We start from the raw sequence: 15,596 nt of genomic DNA, 5'->3' as shown, positions 1-15,596 counted from the left end.
CCTGCAGTGGACTAATGGCAGGCTCCAGCATCGATACCTGCCACTTCCAAAAACGTGGATAGACAGTATGAAGTTCCTAAGGGCTTCAGGTATTTTTATTTGCTTCTTAATAGGCATCAGGCTTAAAACAAATATAAGGAAGTTCTTCTTCACACAACACACTGTCAACCTGTGGAACTTGTTGCCATGGGACGTGGTGAAGGCTAAAAGTATAACTGGGTTCAAAATAGAATTAGATATGTTCATGGAGGAGGGGTCCATCAATGGCTTTTAGCCAAGATGGTCAGGGATGCAGCCCCATTCTCTGGGTGTCACTAAACCTCCAGCTGCCAGGCACCGGGACTGAATGACAGGAGACTGATCACTCAGAATTGTCCTGTTCTGTTCATTCCCTCTAAAACATCTGGCACTAGTCACTGCCAGAGACAGGTTATTGGGGTAGATGGACCATTGGTCTGACCCACTATGGCCGTTCCTATAGTGCCAGATTCACTTGTCATAGTGGCCGTTACAGAACGATCCAAGCAGAAAGGGCCCCCAAAAACATCACCAAGAAAAAGGACCCTGAGAAACTAGATTTGTTCAGCAGAAAAGTTGTCTTCTCTGCCAATCTCCTAATTATGACTATTTGAACTGGGACAGATTCTCTCTGTTTATGGAAAGACTGCTGCAGGAGCATAAGGAAGAATTAAAATCCATCATGCGAGAGAGGCAGCTGATAGCTTTAACTTCCCTGTAGGCTGCTTTGGATGTATCGGATACGTCCGCCTGCACCATGGTCACATTGGTGGTGGTTCAGAATTGGGGAGGTCCAAAACACTCATCAAAAACTGATGAGGCCCTCCCCTTGTTAAAGGACTCCTGAGTCACTTTGCGTTCTCTGGGTTTGTACACCTCAGCCCCAAGAAGAAAGCAAACCAAACCTCAAGATTCCTTCAGACATAGTCGCTCTGCTCCATACTGTTACAACTTTCTGAGGATATTGGAGCCAGTAAGGGAGAAGCAGAGCTTCCAGAATAGAGAACCCACCGCCTCTTCCTCTGCTACAATGCACTCAACGTCTTCCTCTCAACAGCAGTTTTCATGCCATAGTTGAGCCCTTTTGGCAACTGCCTGTCTTTTTTCAGGGAAGCCTGGGCTGGGATCATTGTGGACCAGTGGATGTGAGAGATTGCATGCAATACCTGTTGCTGACAGTTCCAGTTGCTTACTACCCTTCAGGTACCTTCCCCATTCCTCTTCTGAGACACTCTCACAAGATACTGTTGAAGAAAGGTGGTTTCTCTCCTGCATCTCTGAGCAATGGAATGAGGTGCCCTTTGAGTTCGGGGTGGGAAAGGAGTTCTTATTCACACTATATTTTCATTCCAAAGAAGAAAGGAGGCTGGCATCCCATTCTGGACCTTTGATGTCTCATCAACTTCATCCACCATTTCAGGTTCAGGATGGTGACTCGAGCCTCTATTAGATCCTCAAGACTTTCATGGCTCTAACCTTGCAAGACACCTATTTTCAGATATCCATACATCTGGCTCATAGGAAATACCTCAGATTCCTAGTAGGAACATCTCATTACCAGTACAGTGTCTTGTCTTCTGGTCTTTCCACAGCACTAGTACTGTTCATCAAGGACTTGGCAGATGTAGCAGCTCACGTAAGGAGAGAAGGGATCCAGGTCTACCAATATCCCAGTGATGGGTCGATCCAGGAAAAATCACCGCAGCAAATGGCCAACTTGATTAAAGTAGCCTTAAAGTTCTTTGCCACACTGACTCAAAGCAGAGAGTTCATAGAAGTCTTGTTAGATTTCAGGTCAGCAAGAGCCATCTTCTTCCACAAAAAAGATTTTACACTATTTTTGTCCTCAACTCTCATTTCAACGCATTGGACTGTTTACTAGACCTGAAACAACTTTTGGCCTCCTATTATTTCCATAAGGGTTTATCTAGCAATAATATCTGCACATCACCCTGCTATCCAGGACCAAACTGTATTTTTTCCATCCTAGAGTGGCTAGATTTCTTAAAGGCCCTATTCATTAGTTTTATTTTTTTACCCCCTCCAGTTCAGGAGTCACCGGCCTCTTGGGACCTCAATATAGTTTTAACAGGATTGATAGGTCTCCTTTTAGTGTCTTTAGGTGGTTGCTATCAGTGAAGTCTGCCTTTTTAGTTGCCATTACATCAGCTCAAAGGGTTGGGGATTCAGACCCTTATTGTGGGGACCCTTATTCTTTGGCAGAGGCTTCCAGAATGGATGCCTATCTTGGTAGGGCTGTCTTGCCATTTTTGTTTAAGTAGGATACCTACAAGCAAATGAATTGTTTGTTACTCACCAAGTGTAGAATCTGTGTGAACAATCACTGAAAGAAAGAGAGCTTACTTACTTTACAGTAACTGATTCTTTGAGATGTGTTGCCCAGGTGAATTCCACACCCTGCCCTACTTTCTTGCTATTAGAGTCCTATTCCTCTGGGATTCTGTTTTGGCGAAAGACCTGAAGGATGGTTGGGGTCGCTCCACCCTTATGCCTGAGGTGGGGGGTGGATGGGAAGCAAGGAGATCTAGGGCACAGGTGCGGCCCCAATGGACACTGCTGGCCAAAAGAATCCAATCTTACAGGCATGAGGAACGTGTGCACCAAGAGTGGAATCCATGTGGAAAACACATCCCAAAGAACTTCAGTAACTGTAAGGTAAGTAACCTTTTTTCTTTTTCTTTTGAATAAAGAATTGAAGACCTGATTCTACTGCCATTTTGCATTAAATATTCCAACTGGCTTTAGTGGGAGTTTGTGTGTGTATAGGAACTGCAGGGTCAGGCTGAAAGCAATGCAGCTTAGGATCAGATTAGCAGAACTGGACTATTTTTCAAACATTCTTATTAAAATTATTCTGCCTTAAAAAGGAAAGAATGAAACCTTGCTTTTCTTTTTTTTATCTGTTTAATTTTTGTTGTGCCTCCAGCTGTGTGTTTTATTTTAATATCATTCTGCATATAGTTTTTCCAATGAAGTAGTTCAGCTGATTTCTTTCCCTGTAAAATATTTAGGTAAATTTACCATAAATAGCTCTGACAAAGACACGTGATCTACAATAATAGATAAATGAAAGGACAAGAATCAGTTACTGGGTGAAGATGGCAATAATTCAGACTAACTAGCCCACAATGTAAGAGCCAGATTCTCTGGTGTTTTAATCCCTGCCTCCTGCAGCCCCTACTCTTGTAGTGGCAGAGGCCATGACCACAGTATTCTATGCTGTGGCTATCTCAGTTGGCATATGCTTGATTTCTCAGATGTAAAAGTCTCCCCAACACTTTCCCCCTCACTTGGCACCAAGTTTACGCTTGGGACAGCACAGAATGTGGTTGTCTAGGTGTGTTACCTTGGTTTCAGTAGTACATTTTGGGTCAACTTACAGCTCTGAACCACATAGCCTGGAAAGTTGTATGTCCACTTCTCATATCTCCTGCTGCTGTGGGAAATGTTGACATGTAAGAAAAATTTAAATAATGGACCTGATTTTCCGCTCCTGGTGTTGTCATCTACATCTCTGCAAAATGCAACCGAATCAGGAAGCTAGAGGTTTTACTTCCACTTTGCACAGGCTTACAAAGAAGGCACACAGGTGTGAGGCAGAGGAGAATCAGGCCCACTATGTTTATTAATAACCAGTCCTGCTTGGTGTGATATTGTCTTTGCATCATGCTGTCACAGATATCCAATAACATAACTGTGTTCTAAACATATAACCGCACCATTAACTCCGAATTGATTTCGTAATATAACCTTTTTATTGTAAGACTTCTAAAGAAACAGTTCTTTCACCGAGCATTGAAAGTGATGAAAATGAAGCCTGATAAGGACACAAAAAAAGAAAAAGAGAAAGGAAAGACTGAGAGTGGGAAAGAGGATGAGAAAAAGAGCAAGAAGGAAAGTGGCAAAGATGAAAAGACTAAGAAGGAGAAAGAGAAGGAAAAGAGAAAGGATGGTGAGAAAGAAGAGTGCAAGAAGGTAAGTGCAACCCAAAAAGAAAACGGTCAAACCTATTAGCAGATACTGCTAACTACTGCGAAAAACCTAGTTTTTAAAAGGGTAAGGTGGTTCGACCCAAAATTTAACCTACCATCTCCTTGCTATTCTATTACTTACTTTAAATATCTGGATCTAAATTTTCCAAGGGAGCCCAACCTGGCCTCCAATTGTGCACCTCATCATTTTATCGTAATGACAGAGAAGATGGAATTTACGCTAACAAACAAAACACAGTTGTCTTTGGTTGGAACATGCAGTGATCCTTTGTACCAATTGTGATGGGATCCCTGGGGTACAACCTGGAACTGGGGTACCACTGTGCCCCCTTAACTCTCCAGCCTGGGCTAGCTCTCATATTGCTTTGCTAGTGATAAGCAGCAAACCCCTCCAGGCACTATCATCACTTAGCACAACAGCATGTGGAGCCCCACACCCAGCTAATTGCATGAATGCTCCCTGAGCCACTCATGAATCACGCAGAGAAAGGCCCAGCAAGTCTCCCAAGCCGCCAGCCTTGCACCCCCAGAATATACCCTCTTGCCCAAGTCAGAAGCCTGACCAGTGTAAGTTTATTACCCAGTCCACCCCTCCCTCGATGTGGAGAGGACACACGCTAGCCTTTGTAAACTGAGCTGAGGTTTCTCAAGCACTTCAAGCAAAATACATTGTTTCAGGTAAAATGTAAAACAGCTTTATTAACTATAGAAAGATACTTATTAAGTGATAAGTGGTAGGCACAAAAGGTGAGAGATAGTTGTTGTTGTTGTTTTTTTTTTTGGTAAATGCATGGTCTAAATCTTAAATCTTAGTAGACTAGGCAATATTTAGATTAAGCAGTTTCTCTGAACTCACTGGATGTTGCAGGTAGGTCACAGTTCGTAATGCACAGGCCTCTCCTTTAAGCCTGAGACCAGTCTCCTCAGTTCAAGTCTTCGTCTTCACAGCTTTCAGAGTAACAGCCGTGTTAGTCTGTATTCGCAAAAAGAAAAGGAGTACTTGTGGCAATAAATTGGTTAGTCTCTAAGGTGCCACAAGTCCTCCTTTTCTTTTTGTCTTCACAGCGTTCTTGTTGCTTCCAGCGTAGGTGGGGGATGAGAGAGGTAGAAGCATGATGCCTCTCTCCCCTATTTGATATCCTCAGTCCATGTGCCTGGAAAACACTAGTCCAGATATGTCCTGGTGGGCTCTGCCGAGTCACAGAGTTGAGCAGTCCCCCATTGTGTGATGCTTGTGTAGCACTCTTACAGCATTGTAAACCCCTTGTTTACCTCTCCCCTGCTGATTAAAAGTCTCTTAACACCCTCCTGGGAGAGGATAACCTCCTTTGTTGTCACTGGAGAACTAGCACTGGACAACTCTCAGGGTATGTCTATACTGCCCACATTACAGTGCGGCCGCAGCAGCGCTGTGACGTGGGCAATATAGACATGTTTTATTGCCGAGGGAGAGTTCTCCTGGCAATGAAAAAACCCACCCCGAATGAGTGGTGGTAGCTTTATCATCAGGAGCGCAGCTCCCGGCAATAAAGCGATGTCTATACTGGCACTTTTCAGTGCTAAAACTTGTTGCTTAGGGGGGGGTGTTTTCACATCCCTGAACAACTTAGTTTTAGCGCTGAAAGTGGCCATGCAGAGACAGCCTCAAACTTACAACATATTTCAGTAGCAACCATATAGCAAAATTACATAACTTCATACACACTAACAATATACATACTTTGATAGAACAGTCAGGTTCACCAGATTGTGACCTTTCATATGATATCTTACATGGCATGTTTTGTATGAAATATATCATAATTGATATTCAACCCGGTCATATGAGGGTTCCAGGGTGCTGCGTTGAGGTGCAGAGTGCTACACCTATATTTTAACTTTTGTATATATGTAAGACAGTGCACCAAATTTGTGTGTGCTGTTGCATGTGTAGAAATGGAAGTCCTATTTTGAAATGTTGGCTAGTAATAGGGAGTGCTTTTGCAGTAGTTTTCTTGTTCAGCACTCATAAGCAACTTTGTAATGAGGATATATGGATGCAGCCAAAATTTCAAAATGGAACCTATGAATCTGGAGCCTTTTACAGTCTCTAAATTCCTTTTTAATTATTCCTTCTGTTTCATGATTGATATGCTCTTAGGATGAGAGCCCAGGAACACCCAAGAAAAAGGAAACCAAGAGAAAATTTAAACTTGAGCCACATGAAGATCAAGTTTTTCTGGATGGAAATGAGGTGAGGTTTGTGTGTAACTTATATTTCTACACTTCCTACATTTATCAGTGACCAGTACATTGACAATAAAATACTGAGACTGATTGATTTCTCCAGACTTTTTCCTTCTGCCCTTTTGATAGTTACCAGCATGGGTGGAAACCTTGCTGGCCTTTCTTGCTAGTAAAGTCATGCCATATTGAAGTATTTTTAAACAAAAGTTGGAGCTTCAAATTCAGTTACAGGGAAGGGAGTCCAAGGTGGCTGCCATCTAGAAGCCTCGTGGTCTGAACATGGGACTGGGAGTCAGGCACACCTGAATTCTAAACTAGGCTCTGCCACCAAATTTCTGTGTGGCCTTAAATTATTTAATCTCTTCGTGCCTCACTTGCCTCTTCTTTAAATCAGATGATTTACTTCTCTAACGGTATCAGACTGGATTCCTGCTCTTGCACTTATATCTTGAGACAAGAGGGAATTCCTGTACTTTTCAGTGATTTTGCCCATTTAAACAGAGGGAAATGTCTCATACATGGGCCAATGAGACACAGCTGTCTGGAATGTTTCCTTAAATTCCTTTCTGATGGAGGTCAGCAAAGGAGTGTCCCGTTATGACTGGTTCCAGTTCCCTGTCTATCCTACAGACTATACATTGAGAGAAACTTTCTCCACAAAATTGGTGAGCACCTACAGTAGTGGGTTTGTATATGTCTGGTATGCAGTTGATATAAGTCACCTTTTCAGCTGTGAAGGTTACCAGTTACTGCTGTCAGGTACTTGGAGTCTTCACTACTAGATGAAGATGCTATCTGGCCTGACATTCATTAATCCTACTAGTTCAAAGTATATATTTTTTTCCCTTTTGGGAACATGAGTTTGTTTTTTACTGAAAGTTATGGCTTCATGGCCAGTACCTCCAAAGCTCCATAAACACTGTGATTTAGTATTATTTCTGACGCTCTTTCATTTCCATGAGTCTGTTACCTAATGTGAACTCCTGGAGAAAACATCTTTCATAAATTATTCTTAGCTAAAGCTTCTTTTAAGTAGTAACACTTCTAGGAATCCATTCAGGAAAGTGATTTTTATGGCTTAAGAGAAGGGAAAATTATTTACCTGTAATTCTCTGAAGATATCCTTTGTGTTCCTACTTCCTTACAGTTGGGAGATGAACCCTTGATGATTTACCTTTTGTCCATTTAGCTATTTTTTTGCTCACAAATGATTCTCAGAGGTTAGAGAGTTCCATGCTTCCCACTCATTAAAGCATTACAAATGCATGCTCAAGTGGGACATTGAAGCACCACTGATTGGTCAGTAAATGAGACACAACTATCAGCACTGGAAAATGTTAGTCTTTGAGAGCTAGGGAAGTTTATTCCAGTCTCATGCTAAACTTCAAGTAGAAATATACAGCTAAATGGTGTTTTCAGCTAAGCCAGATAAGAGTAACTTTCCTTTCTTTACCTCTGATGGAGCTATGAGGATTAATGTTTGTAAGATGCTGAAAGTGTAAAGGGCTATGTATTATTAATGGAAAATAATATACTCCTGGGGGAATTCTGCGCCACTGCACTTGCGCAGAATTTATATCCCCCTCAGTTTTCTTTGCTTCCCTGCAGCAAAATGACTTTCTGATGGCGAAGCCACAAGAGCGGTCATATGACCCTCCCCAGCAGTATGTTTTGAGTGCCCAGGGCAGCTGGCATAGAGGTAAATCACTGTGGGGCAAAGGGCAGGACTGGGGAAGACCTGGCTGGTGGCTCTTACCCTGCGCTGGGCTCAGCTGCTAGTCCCAGCTGCGCTGGGGAGGACGGGACTTCCTCTTCCCCTGCACGGTATCTGGGGCTGTGTCAGATCCACCCCCAGATTTCTCCCCTGGCTGTAGGAAGCTCTGCAAACTCCCCACTTCCTGCACCCATCACTCCTCAGCTGCAGCGGGAGGGATCACTGTACAAGGAGCTGCTCCCCCATCCACCCAACCCCCATGCATCCAGACCCTCCTGCCAAGCCTCACTCTCCCCACACCCAGAACCCCAGCAGGCAATGCTCCCCCTGCACCCAGATCCCCAACCTGCTGAGCCCCAACCACCTTCACCTGGACCCCCCTGCAGACTCCCATTACTGTTGCACCCAGATCCCACACAGAACCCTCTCAACCCACACCTGGATCCCCCCACACTAAGCCCCTCCACACTTGGATCCTGCCTTGCTGAGACTGCCTGCCTACACCTGGTGCACGTGGCACTGAGGGGCATGGTCCTGGGCTGTTTCTGGGGCAGGCCCGGTCCTTGAGCTGTGTCAGGGTTGGGTGCAGCCTCACAACTGAGTCACCTACACCTACTACAGGACAGGCCCAACAAAGAAAGTAACAGAACGCCACTAGCAATGACCTTCAGCTCCGAACTAAAACCTCTCCAGCGCATCATCAAGGATCTACAACCTATCCTGAAGGACGATCCCTCACTCTCACAGATCTTGGGAGACAGGCCAGTCCTCGCTTCCAGACAGCCCCCCAACCTGAAGCAAATACACACCAGCAACCACACAACAAAAACACTAACCCAGGAACCTATCCTTGGAACAAAGCCCGTTGCCAACTCTGTCCACATATCTGTTCAGGGGACACCATCATAGGACGTAATCACATCAGCCACACTATCAGAGGCTCGTTCACCTGCACATCTACCAATGTGATATGCCATGATGTGCCAACAATGCCCCCCTGCAATGTACATTGGCCAAACTGGACAGTCGCTACATAAAAGAATAAGTGGACCCAAATCAGATGTCAAGAATTATAACATTTTAAAAACCAGTCAGAGAACACTTCAACCTCCCTGGACACTCTATTACAGACCTAAAAGTCGCAATTATTCAACAAAAAAACTTCAAAAACCGACTAATGAGAAACTGCACAACTGGAATTAATTTGCAAACTGGACACCATTAAATTAGGCTTGAATAAAGACTGGGAGTGGATGAGTCACTACACAAACTAAAACCTATTTCCCCATGCTAATTCCCCCCACACACACACACACACACAGTTACTCACACCTTCTTGTCAACTGTTTGAAATGGGCCATCCTGATTATCACTACAAAAAATTTTTTTTCCTCCTGCTAATAGCCCACCTTAATCGATTACTCTCAGAGTTGGTATGGCAACCCCCATTTTTTTTCATGTTCTCTATATATTGTGACGGGGCAAGGCCAGATGGCTATAGAAAAGTAGTGGGAGATAGATATATTAGCTCCAGGCTAAACAAATCCTTGGTACCAGGATAAGGGAAATGGCAGCTGCTCCAGTTCAATTAAGACACCTGGGGCCAATTAAGAACTTTCCAGAAGGCAGGGAGAATGCTAGATTGATTGGGACACCTGGAGCCAATCAGGGGCTGGCTGAAACTAGTTAAAAGCCTCCCAGTCAGTCAGGTGGGTGTGCATGTCAGCAGCTGTGGGAGGAAGTTGCGCTGTTGAAGAGACTGAGTAGTACACACCATATCAGGCACAAGGAAGGAGGCCTTGAGGTAAGGGTGAAGTGGAGCTTGAGGAAGTGAAGGCTGCTGTGGGGGAAGCAGCCCAGGGAATTGTACGTCATGTTTCTAAAAGGTCAGCTACCATAGTTAAAACTATTAGGGTCCCTGGGCTGGAGCCTGGAGTAGAAGGTGGGCCTGGGCTTCCCCCCCCCGCACCACCTTTGCCCCCTGATTAATCGCTGAGACTGGGAGACAACAGAGTCTGTGCAAGGAAGGATAACTTCTCCTTACCTCCGTCACTGGCTTATGATGAAAATGGCTCAGTAGACTGTGACCCTTGTCTCTAGAGAGAGAAGGGTTACATGAAGGGTCACAGTGAGCCTCTGAGGCTAGCGAAATCCGCCAGGAAATGTGGGACCCACGGAGGCAAGGACAGAGTTTTGTCACAATATATATATCTTCCTACTGTATTTTCCACTGCATGCATCTGATGAAGTGAGCTTTAGCCCATGAAAGCTTATGCTCAAATAAATTTGTTAGTCTCTAAGGTGCCACAAGTACTCCTCGTTCTTTTTGCTGAAACAGACTAACACGGCTACCACTCTGAAAGACTGCTGAGTTTGTGTCCCTGGGTGGGAGCTGCACAGTGATCTCCCACCTCTGTGCAGCCAGTGGCCTATGCTCCCCAATGCTAAGCTGGAGCCTCCACATTTGACAAAATTTGCAGAATTTTAAAATACTGTGTGCAGAATTTTTAATTTTTTGGCACAGAATGCCCCCGGGAGTAAATAATACTAGTAAGTCGTCAATCATTAAAATATTTTAAATAAAGGCACCAACACACACCAGCGTGTGAGCAACATATATCCTAATAAAAGCATTTATCAGATGCTGGAAGCTCCCAGCCTTCATCCTTGTGCCTGACAAGATATGGCACCAGTGTAATATTTGTATTATACATCCTTCTCCAATAAAAGTATTATGCTTAGGCCTTCTGCTCACGGAGTCAGATTAAGGTCAGTGCATTGCTGAGGCAATTTGTGTAGGTTTAAAGGGGTGGTAGCCACAAGATTATAAATCTGCTTCTGCAGCTACTTCACTGAGCAGAATTGGCATAGACCTTGGCTTCATGTCTTATCCAAAAATACAGAACCTCCAGCAATTCAGTGCCCCCTCACCACAATGCTGTATTGTGGTTTAGTGCTGACTTGGAGGACAGAGTGGCACCTGGTGGTGAGTGTAACCTAGTACTAGAGTAATATGGTAATACAGAAATGTGCAGATGAGGAAACTAATCTGAAAGCTCTTACCAAAGATCTTTAATTTGGAATATAATTTGTTAATTTTAACCTGATTATTCTTACTGCAGGTGTATGTGTGGATCTATGACCCAGTTCATTTTAAAACATTTGCCATGGGACTTGTTCTTGGTAAGTAAGAATGGATGTTAATGTGTAGTATAGGCTATAGTACCAAACAGGCACATCTGTTTCTTTCCCATGGACAAACTCCTTTTTGCTCTCTCATATTCAGACACAGAATTAACATTTTTATCAATTTGCACCTCGCTTACAGTTACACCTGCTAACTGCTCTGTAGATTTCAATTGCTTAGCACTAATAGATTGTGTCCTTAATAGGTACTGAACACTCACAATTGATACCCTTTCCCTTCCACCTCCCAGTATTATTTATGTAGATCATTGGCCCGAGCAATTTTTTTTAAGGTCTAGACTAATTTTAATGTTTACACACAGGTCTATTATTCTTCCTTAGATGCTGCTGTGTAAGGGGAAATAGAAAAAGTTAGGGCCTAAAAGGCACCCAACTTCCCTGAGTTTAGAAATCATGGTAGCACCTTTCTAGAGAATCCTGTTGACACTTTATGCCTAACCACTATGGTGATGGGCACCTTCGAAATACCTAAGGTAGATGGATAAATATTTTTGATCAGTATGTAAAGGGCCTAACCATGCTACAACTAGTGGGGTTGTAGTGTACAGTATACTTTGTATATTGGGTTCTGTCTACACTTACCGGGGAATACTTACTACTTATATGGTGCTTTTTATCTTGAGAATTATACAGATCATCTTTTCAAACCATCTCTGAGGCAGGTAAATATTGTTTATTCCAATTATAAGATGAGGAAAACTGAGGCAGAGAGGAAGTGACTTGCCAAGGCAAGGCCACATGGGTAAGTCAGTGTCAGAGCTGGCATTAGAATGTAGGAGTTGCTGGCTCCCAGTTCCATGTTCATATCACTTCTCCATCAGCACAGTTCTCTAAGGAGATGATATAATTTATATGATCATGATATATTTAGGGCTTTGAAAGGTAATGTGCTTAGCTTTTAAAGTGGTGTTGGGAGCCAGTTATGTGATTACGCAATCTTGTAGACTTCAGCATATAGCAGGAGGACAGAAACTGCACAACTCTATGGAAGACAAGGGGGGTGAGGGTGGGGACTGAAAAACAAGCAAAAAATGAAAGGGTGGGGATATTCACTTGCTTGCTAAACTTAAGCCTGTTCTACTGGGTTTTTATGGCCTAAGCTGGTCATTTATATATGTGTATTTGTGGGCCAAGAGAAATTGGACTCTGTTTCTGAATGGCACTCAAATAATGGGAATGCCTATTCAAAGTACTGTACAAACATTACTACAGGCAACACCACCAGACTACTATTGCCCTTTAATTGGTAACTTATCCATGTTTCTCAAACTCTTCTCTTCATTTTTAGTGATTGCGGTTATAGCTGCAACTCTCTTCCCACTTTGGCCTGCAGAGATGCGAGTAGGTGTTTATTACCTCAGTGTAGGCGCAGGCTGTTTCGTAGCCAGTATTCTCCTACTTGCTGTTGGTAAGTGTCATTTGTTTATCAATAGAAGTTACCTGAACAGGACAAGTAGGGTAAAATTTTCAGACATGTCTAAGTGACTTAGAACCCTTTCTAATCTGTAAAAGTGGAATAAGTACTTAGGCTCCTAAATCTGTCAACTTCACTTTTGAAAATTTTACCCCTATTCTTTAAAATAGCCATAGACCAGTGGTCCCCAGTCTGTGAGACATGCACCCCTTTGGGGAGCATGGAGGAATATCTGGGGGGGCCTTGGCCAGCTCCCATAGGGAAGTAAGTGCCACCCAGCCCAACTCTGCCCTCAGCTCTGCTCCCGTCCACAGCTTTGCTCCCGGCCCCAGCTTGACCTCCCCACCACAGCTTCACACACCCCCATCCACCCCAGCCCTGCTCCTGGCCAGGGGAGCATGAACACATTCCATTACTGGTAAAGGGGTGCAGCACGAGAGGAAAAGCTTGGGGACCACTGCCGTAGACTTACCTTATGTGAGTAGTTCCTTAATGGCTACTAAATGTCACTACTGTGGCATTGGAAAAAAGTGTTCCGCAGGGTCCGTTTCAGGCTGCAGGCTTACACTAGCATGTGCAATCTAGATCTTGCATAGTGGAGATCGTAGTCCTTAGGACAGCATAAGCACTCTCTCCTATCAGAGCTCTCTAGTCCACTGTTCATGTTCGACCTCTCGCTGCTTCACTCTTGTTTTAGGCACTAGTGCTGCTGCTGCTGCTATCTAATGGGAGATAAGAGAGGTGCCCAAGGTGGTGGGGTATTTAAACTGGAGGAGAAACAGTGGCTAAGGTGAAGAGAAGAAAAAATTTGAGACAACAGGGAGGGGGAAAGGACCATCATCTACAAATTAGAGGCAGTGCTTCTTGTTGGCCAGAGAATGTGTGCTTCCTCCTGAAAAGCCAGTTCAGGCTTTGGGCAGAAGTGGAATCACCTTACCTAGAAACAGTGTGTTAGTTATAAACTTATGGGCATTGCATGTAGCTAGAATACAAAGGAAAGGAAAACCACTTGAGTCGCATTCAGGTACGTGTTGCATCTTGATATCAGAGGCCTGCGTTTTGGCCACCTGCCTTTCTTCTAGGCAGAATTAGATGCAGTGCCCTTAAGGAATAGCTCAGGACCAACACATAAGCACTTGCAAAAGAAATAAAACTGAGAATGTGGCTCACCTGTTAAGGATCTGGGCCCAAATCCTTAAATCTGAAATCAGTGGAAGTTAGGAGCCTAGCTACCTTTGAGGAGCTGGATGCAGGTAATCAAGCTTTCTTTTTGATTTGTATGGTGTGTAGCTGAGCAAAACAATGCTTAAAATGCAGATCGGAGATCACTGACCCTCCTATTTTTCATGGAGATTTACAAACTGCAATAGAGAAAACTTGGTCTTTGGCTAAGATCAGATGATCATATCCCATTGCAAGGGAATAGACTTTTCTGTCTATTAGCTCTTTACTGTTTCTAACTTTTATCATCAGACTTTTATTTTTGGGAGGGGGTTGAAGGATGGCACCTTTTAATTCTCCCCCTTGCTTACTTCTCCATCACCACCATTAAGTATCAGAACATGCTGTTAGACCCATCCTTCCAGCCCAGGAATTTGGTTTCATTTGTATTTTGCGTGTTTTGTCTGTCCTCAACTTGATTTTGAGTGCAGCAGGGGAGAGGCAACTAATAAAAACAGTTGTGTTATGTTGTAAATATTTATATACAATATTTGGGCTCTCTCCTCACAGCCCGCTGCATCCTCTTCCTTATTATTTGGCTGATAACTGGAGGAAGGCATCATTTCTGGTTTTTGCCAAATCTGACAGCAGACGTGGGTTTCATTGACTCCTTCAGGCCCTTGTACACACACGAATACAAGGGACCAAAAGCAGACTCAAGGAAAGAGGAGAAATCAGAGACCAAAAAGCAGCTGAAGTCTGACAGTGAGGAGAAATCAGATGGTGAGAAAAAGGAAGATGAGGAAGGAAAAGTCGAAGCAACAGGCAACTCAGGAGCAGAAGGCTCTGGAGGAGAGCGGCATTCAGACACAGACAGTGATAGGCGTGAGGATGACAGATCCCAGCATAGTAGTGGAAATGGAAATGATTTTGAAATGATCACAAGAGAGGAACTTGAACAGCAAACAGATGAAGGAGATTGTGAGGAGGAGGAGGAGGAAGAGGAAGAAGAAACTAGGTCTTTACATGAAAAATCCTAACTCACTGTAGTTTTGAGACTGAATATGTGTAAAACAATTGGATTTTCTTCATTGGCTGATCACCAAAATGTAGTTACAGTAACATTCTTTCCATTTGTTTGCTGAAATACATGTTATCCAAACAGTTTTATATCTAGTATCTTCATTTTTAAAAAACTATTAGCTTGATTACTTGGTACAATCTGAATTAATACACATTTACAAAAGTTTTGTCAATTTGACAAGTTTTCTGTCAGATCCTATGATTTGTCTAGATAGTCCTCAAACATACCGAAGAACATAGTTTCCCTATTGTCATTTTCTGATACTTGCATAACTTTTCAATAAGTATAGCCTACTCAAAATAGCTTTGTAAAATGGTAAAAGTTGAATAACCAAATCTCAGATTATTCCTAGTATATTCATTTAATAGCTAGTTAAGTAAAGCACTTCTTAGCTGATGGCTCTTGACATTCTTCCTGATTTTTATAAAATTGTAAGAGAGAACTTTAAGACAACTAGTTTTAGCAGAAGGTAATTTTAAAGTATTTTGCTAAAGACCCACAAGCTGGTAGTGCTTATTTGGCTGCAGTGTTTTCAGTTGTGTACAAATTGTGTACCACCAACTTAAGAAATCCAAACTGTTTTGTACATCTGGTTCAGAGAAAGGTGTCATCTCGAGGAGGCAAAGGGAACAGCATTTTGGAAACTCCAGCTGTCGTCTTTTCCCCCTCACTTCCCCTGCCATCAATTTTAAAATAAAGCAACCCTTTTTATTTTAACTGTTACTTATTATTTAGAAGTTTTATCCAAATTTCAATTTG

General features: G+C 43.1%; 2 protein-coding genes across 6 annotated transcripts in view; both read left to right on the top strand.

The window, feature by feature from the left end:
- SEC62 (SEC62 homolog, preprotein translocation factor) overlaps positions 1-14,923 on the top strand; it is a 35,674-nt gene extending 20,751 nt beyond the window's left edge. For 3 of the 5 annotated variants that reach the window (XM_073359413.1, XM_073359412.1, XM_073359414.1), the window contains 5 exons: positions 3,804-4,014; positions 6,172-6,264; positions 11,094-11,154; positions 12,467-12,586; positions 14,324-14,923. In XM_073359413.1, coding sequence (XP_073215514.1) covers positions 3,804-4,014; positions 6,172-6,264; positions 11,094-11,154; positions 12,467-12,586; positions 14,324-14,793 — 955 coding nt within the window. In that variant the 3' untranslated portion in view covers positions 14,794-14,923. Of the gene's footprint in view, positions 1-2,459; positions 2,695-3,803; positions 4,015-6,171; positions 6,265-11,093; positions 11,155-12,466; positions 12,587-14,323 lie in introns of all 5 variants that reach the window. The other 2 variants (XM_073359415.1, XM_073359416.1) reach the window with 1 other exon arrangement.
- The window catches only part of GPR160 (G protein-coupled receptor 160), a 660,951-nt gene that overhangs the window by 597,402 nt on the left and 47,953 nt on the right, over positions 1-15,596 (top strand). The gene's annotated exons all lie outside the window — the stretch shown is intronic.

The sequence above is a fragment of the Lepidochelys kempii genome, chromosome 9, assembly GCF_965140265.1.
Source record: "Lepidochelys kempii isolate rLepKem1 chromosome 9, rLepKem1.hap2, whole genome shotgun sequence".
Classification (NCBI taxonomy): Eukaryota; Metazoa; Chordata; order Testudines; family Cheloniidae; genus Lepidochelys; species Lepidochelys kempii.
Note: the sequence above shows the minus strand (reverse complement) of the source record. Positions and strands in the feature narration are given on the sequence as shown.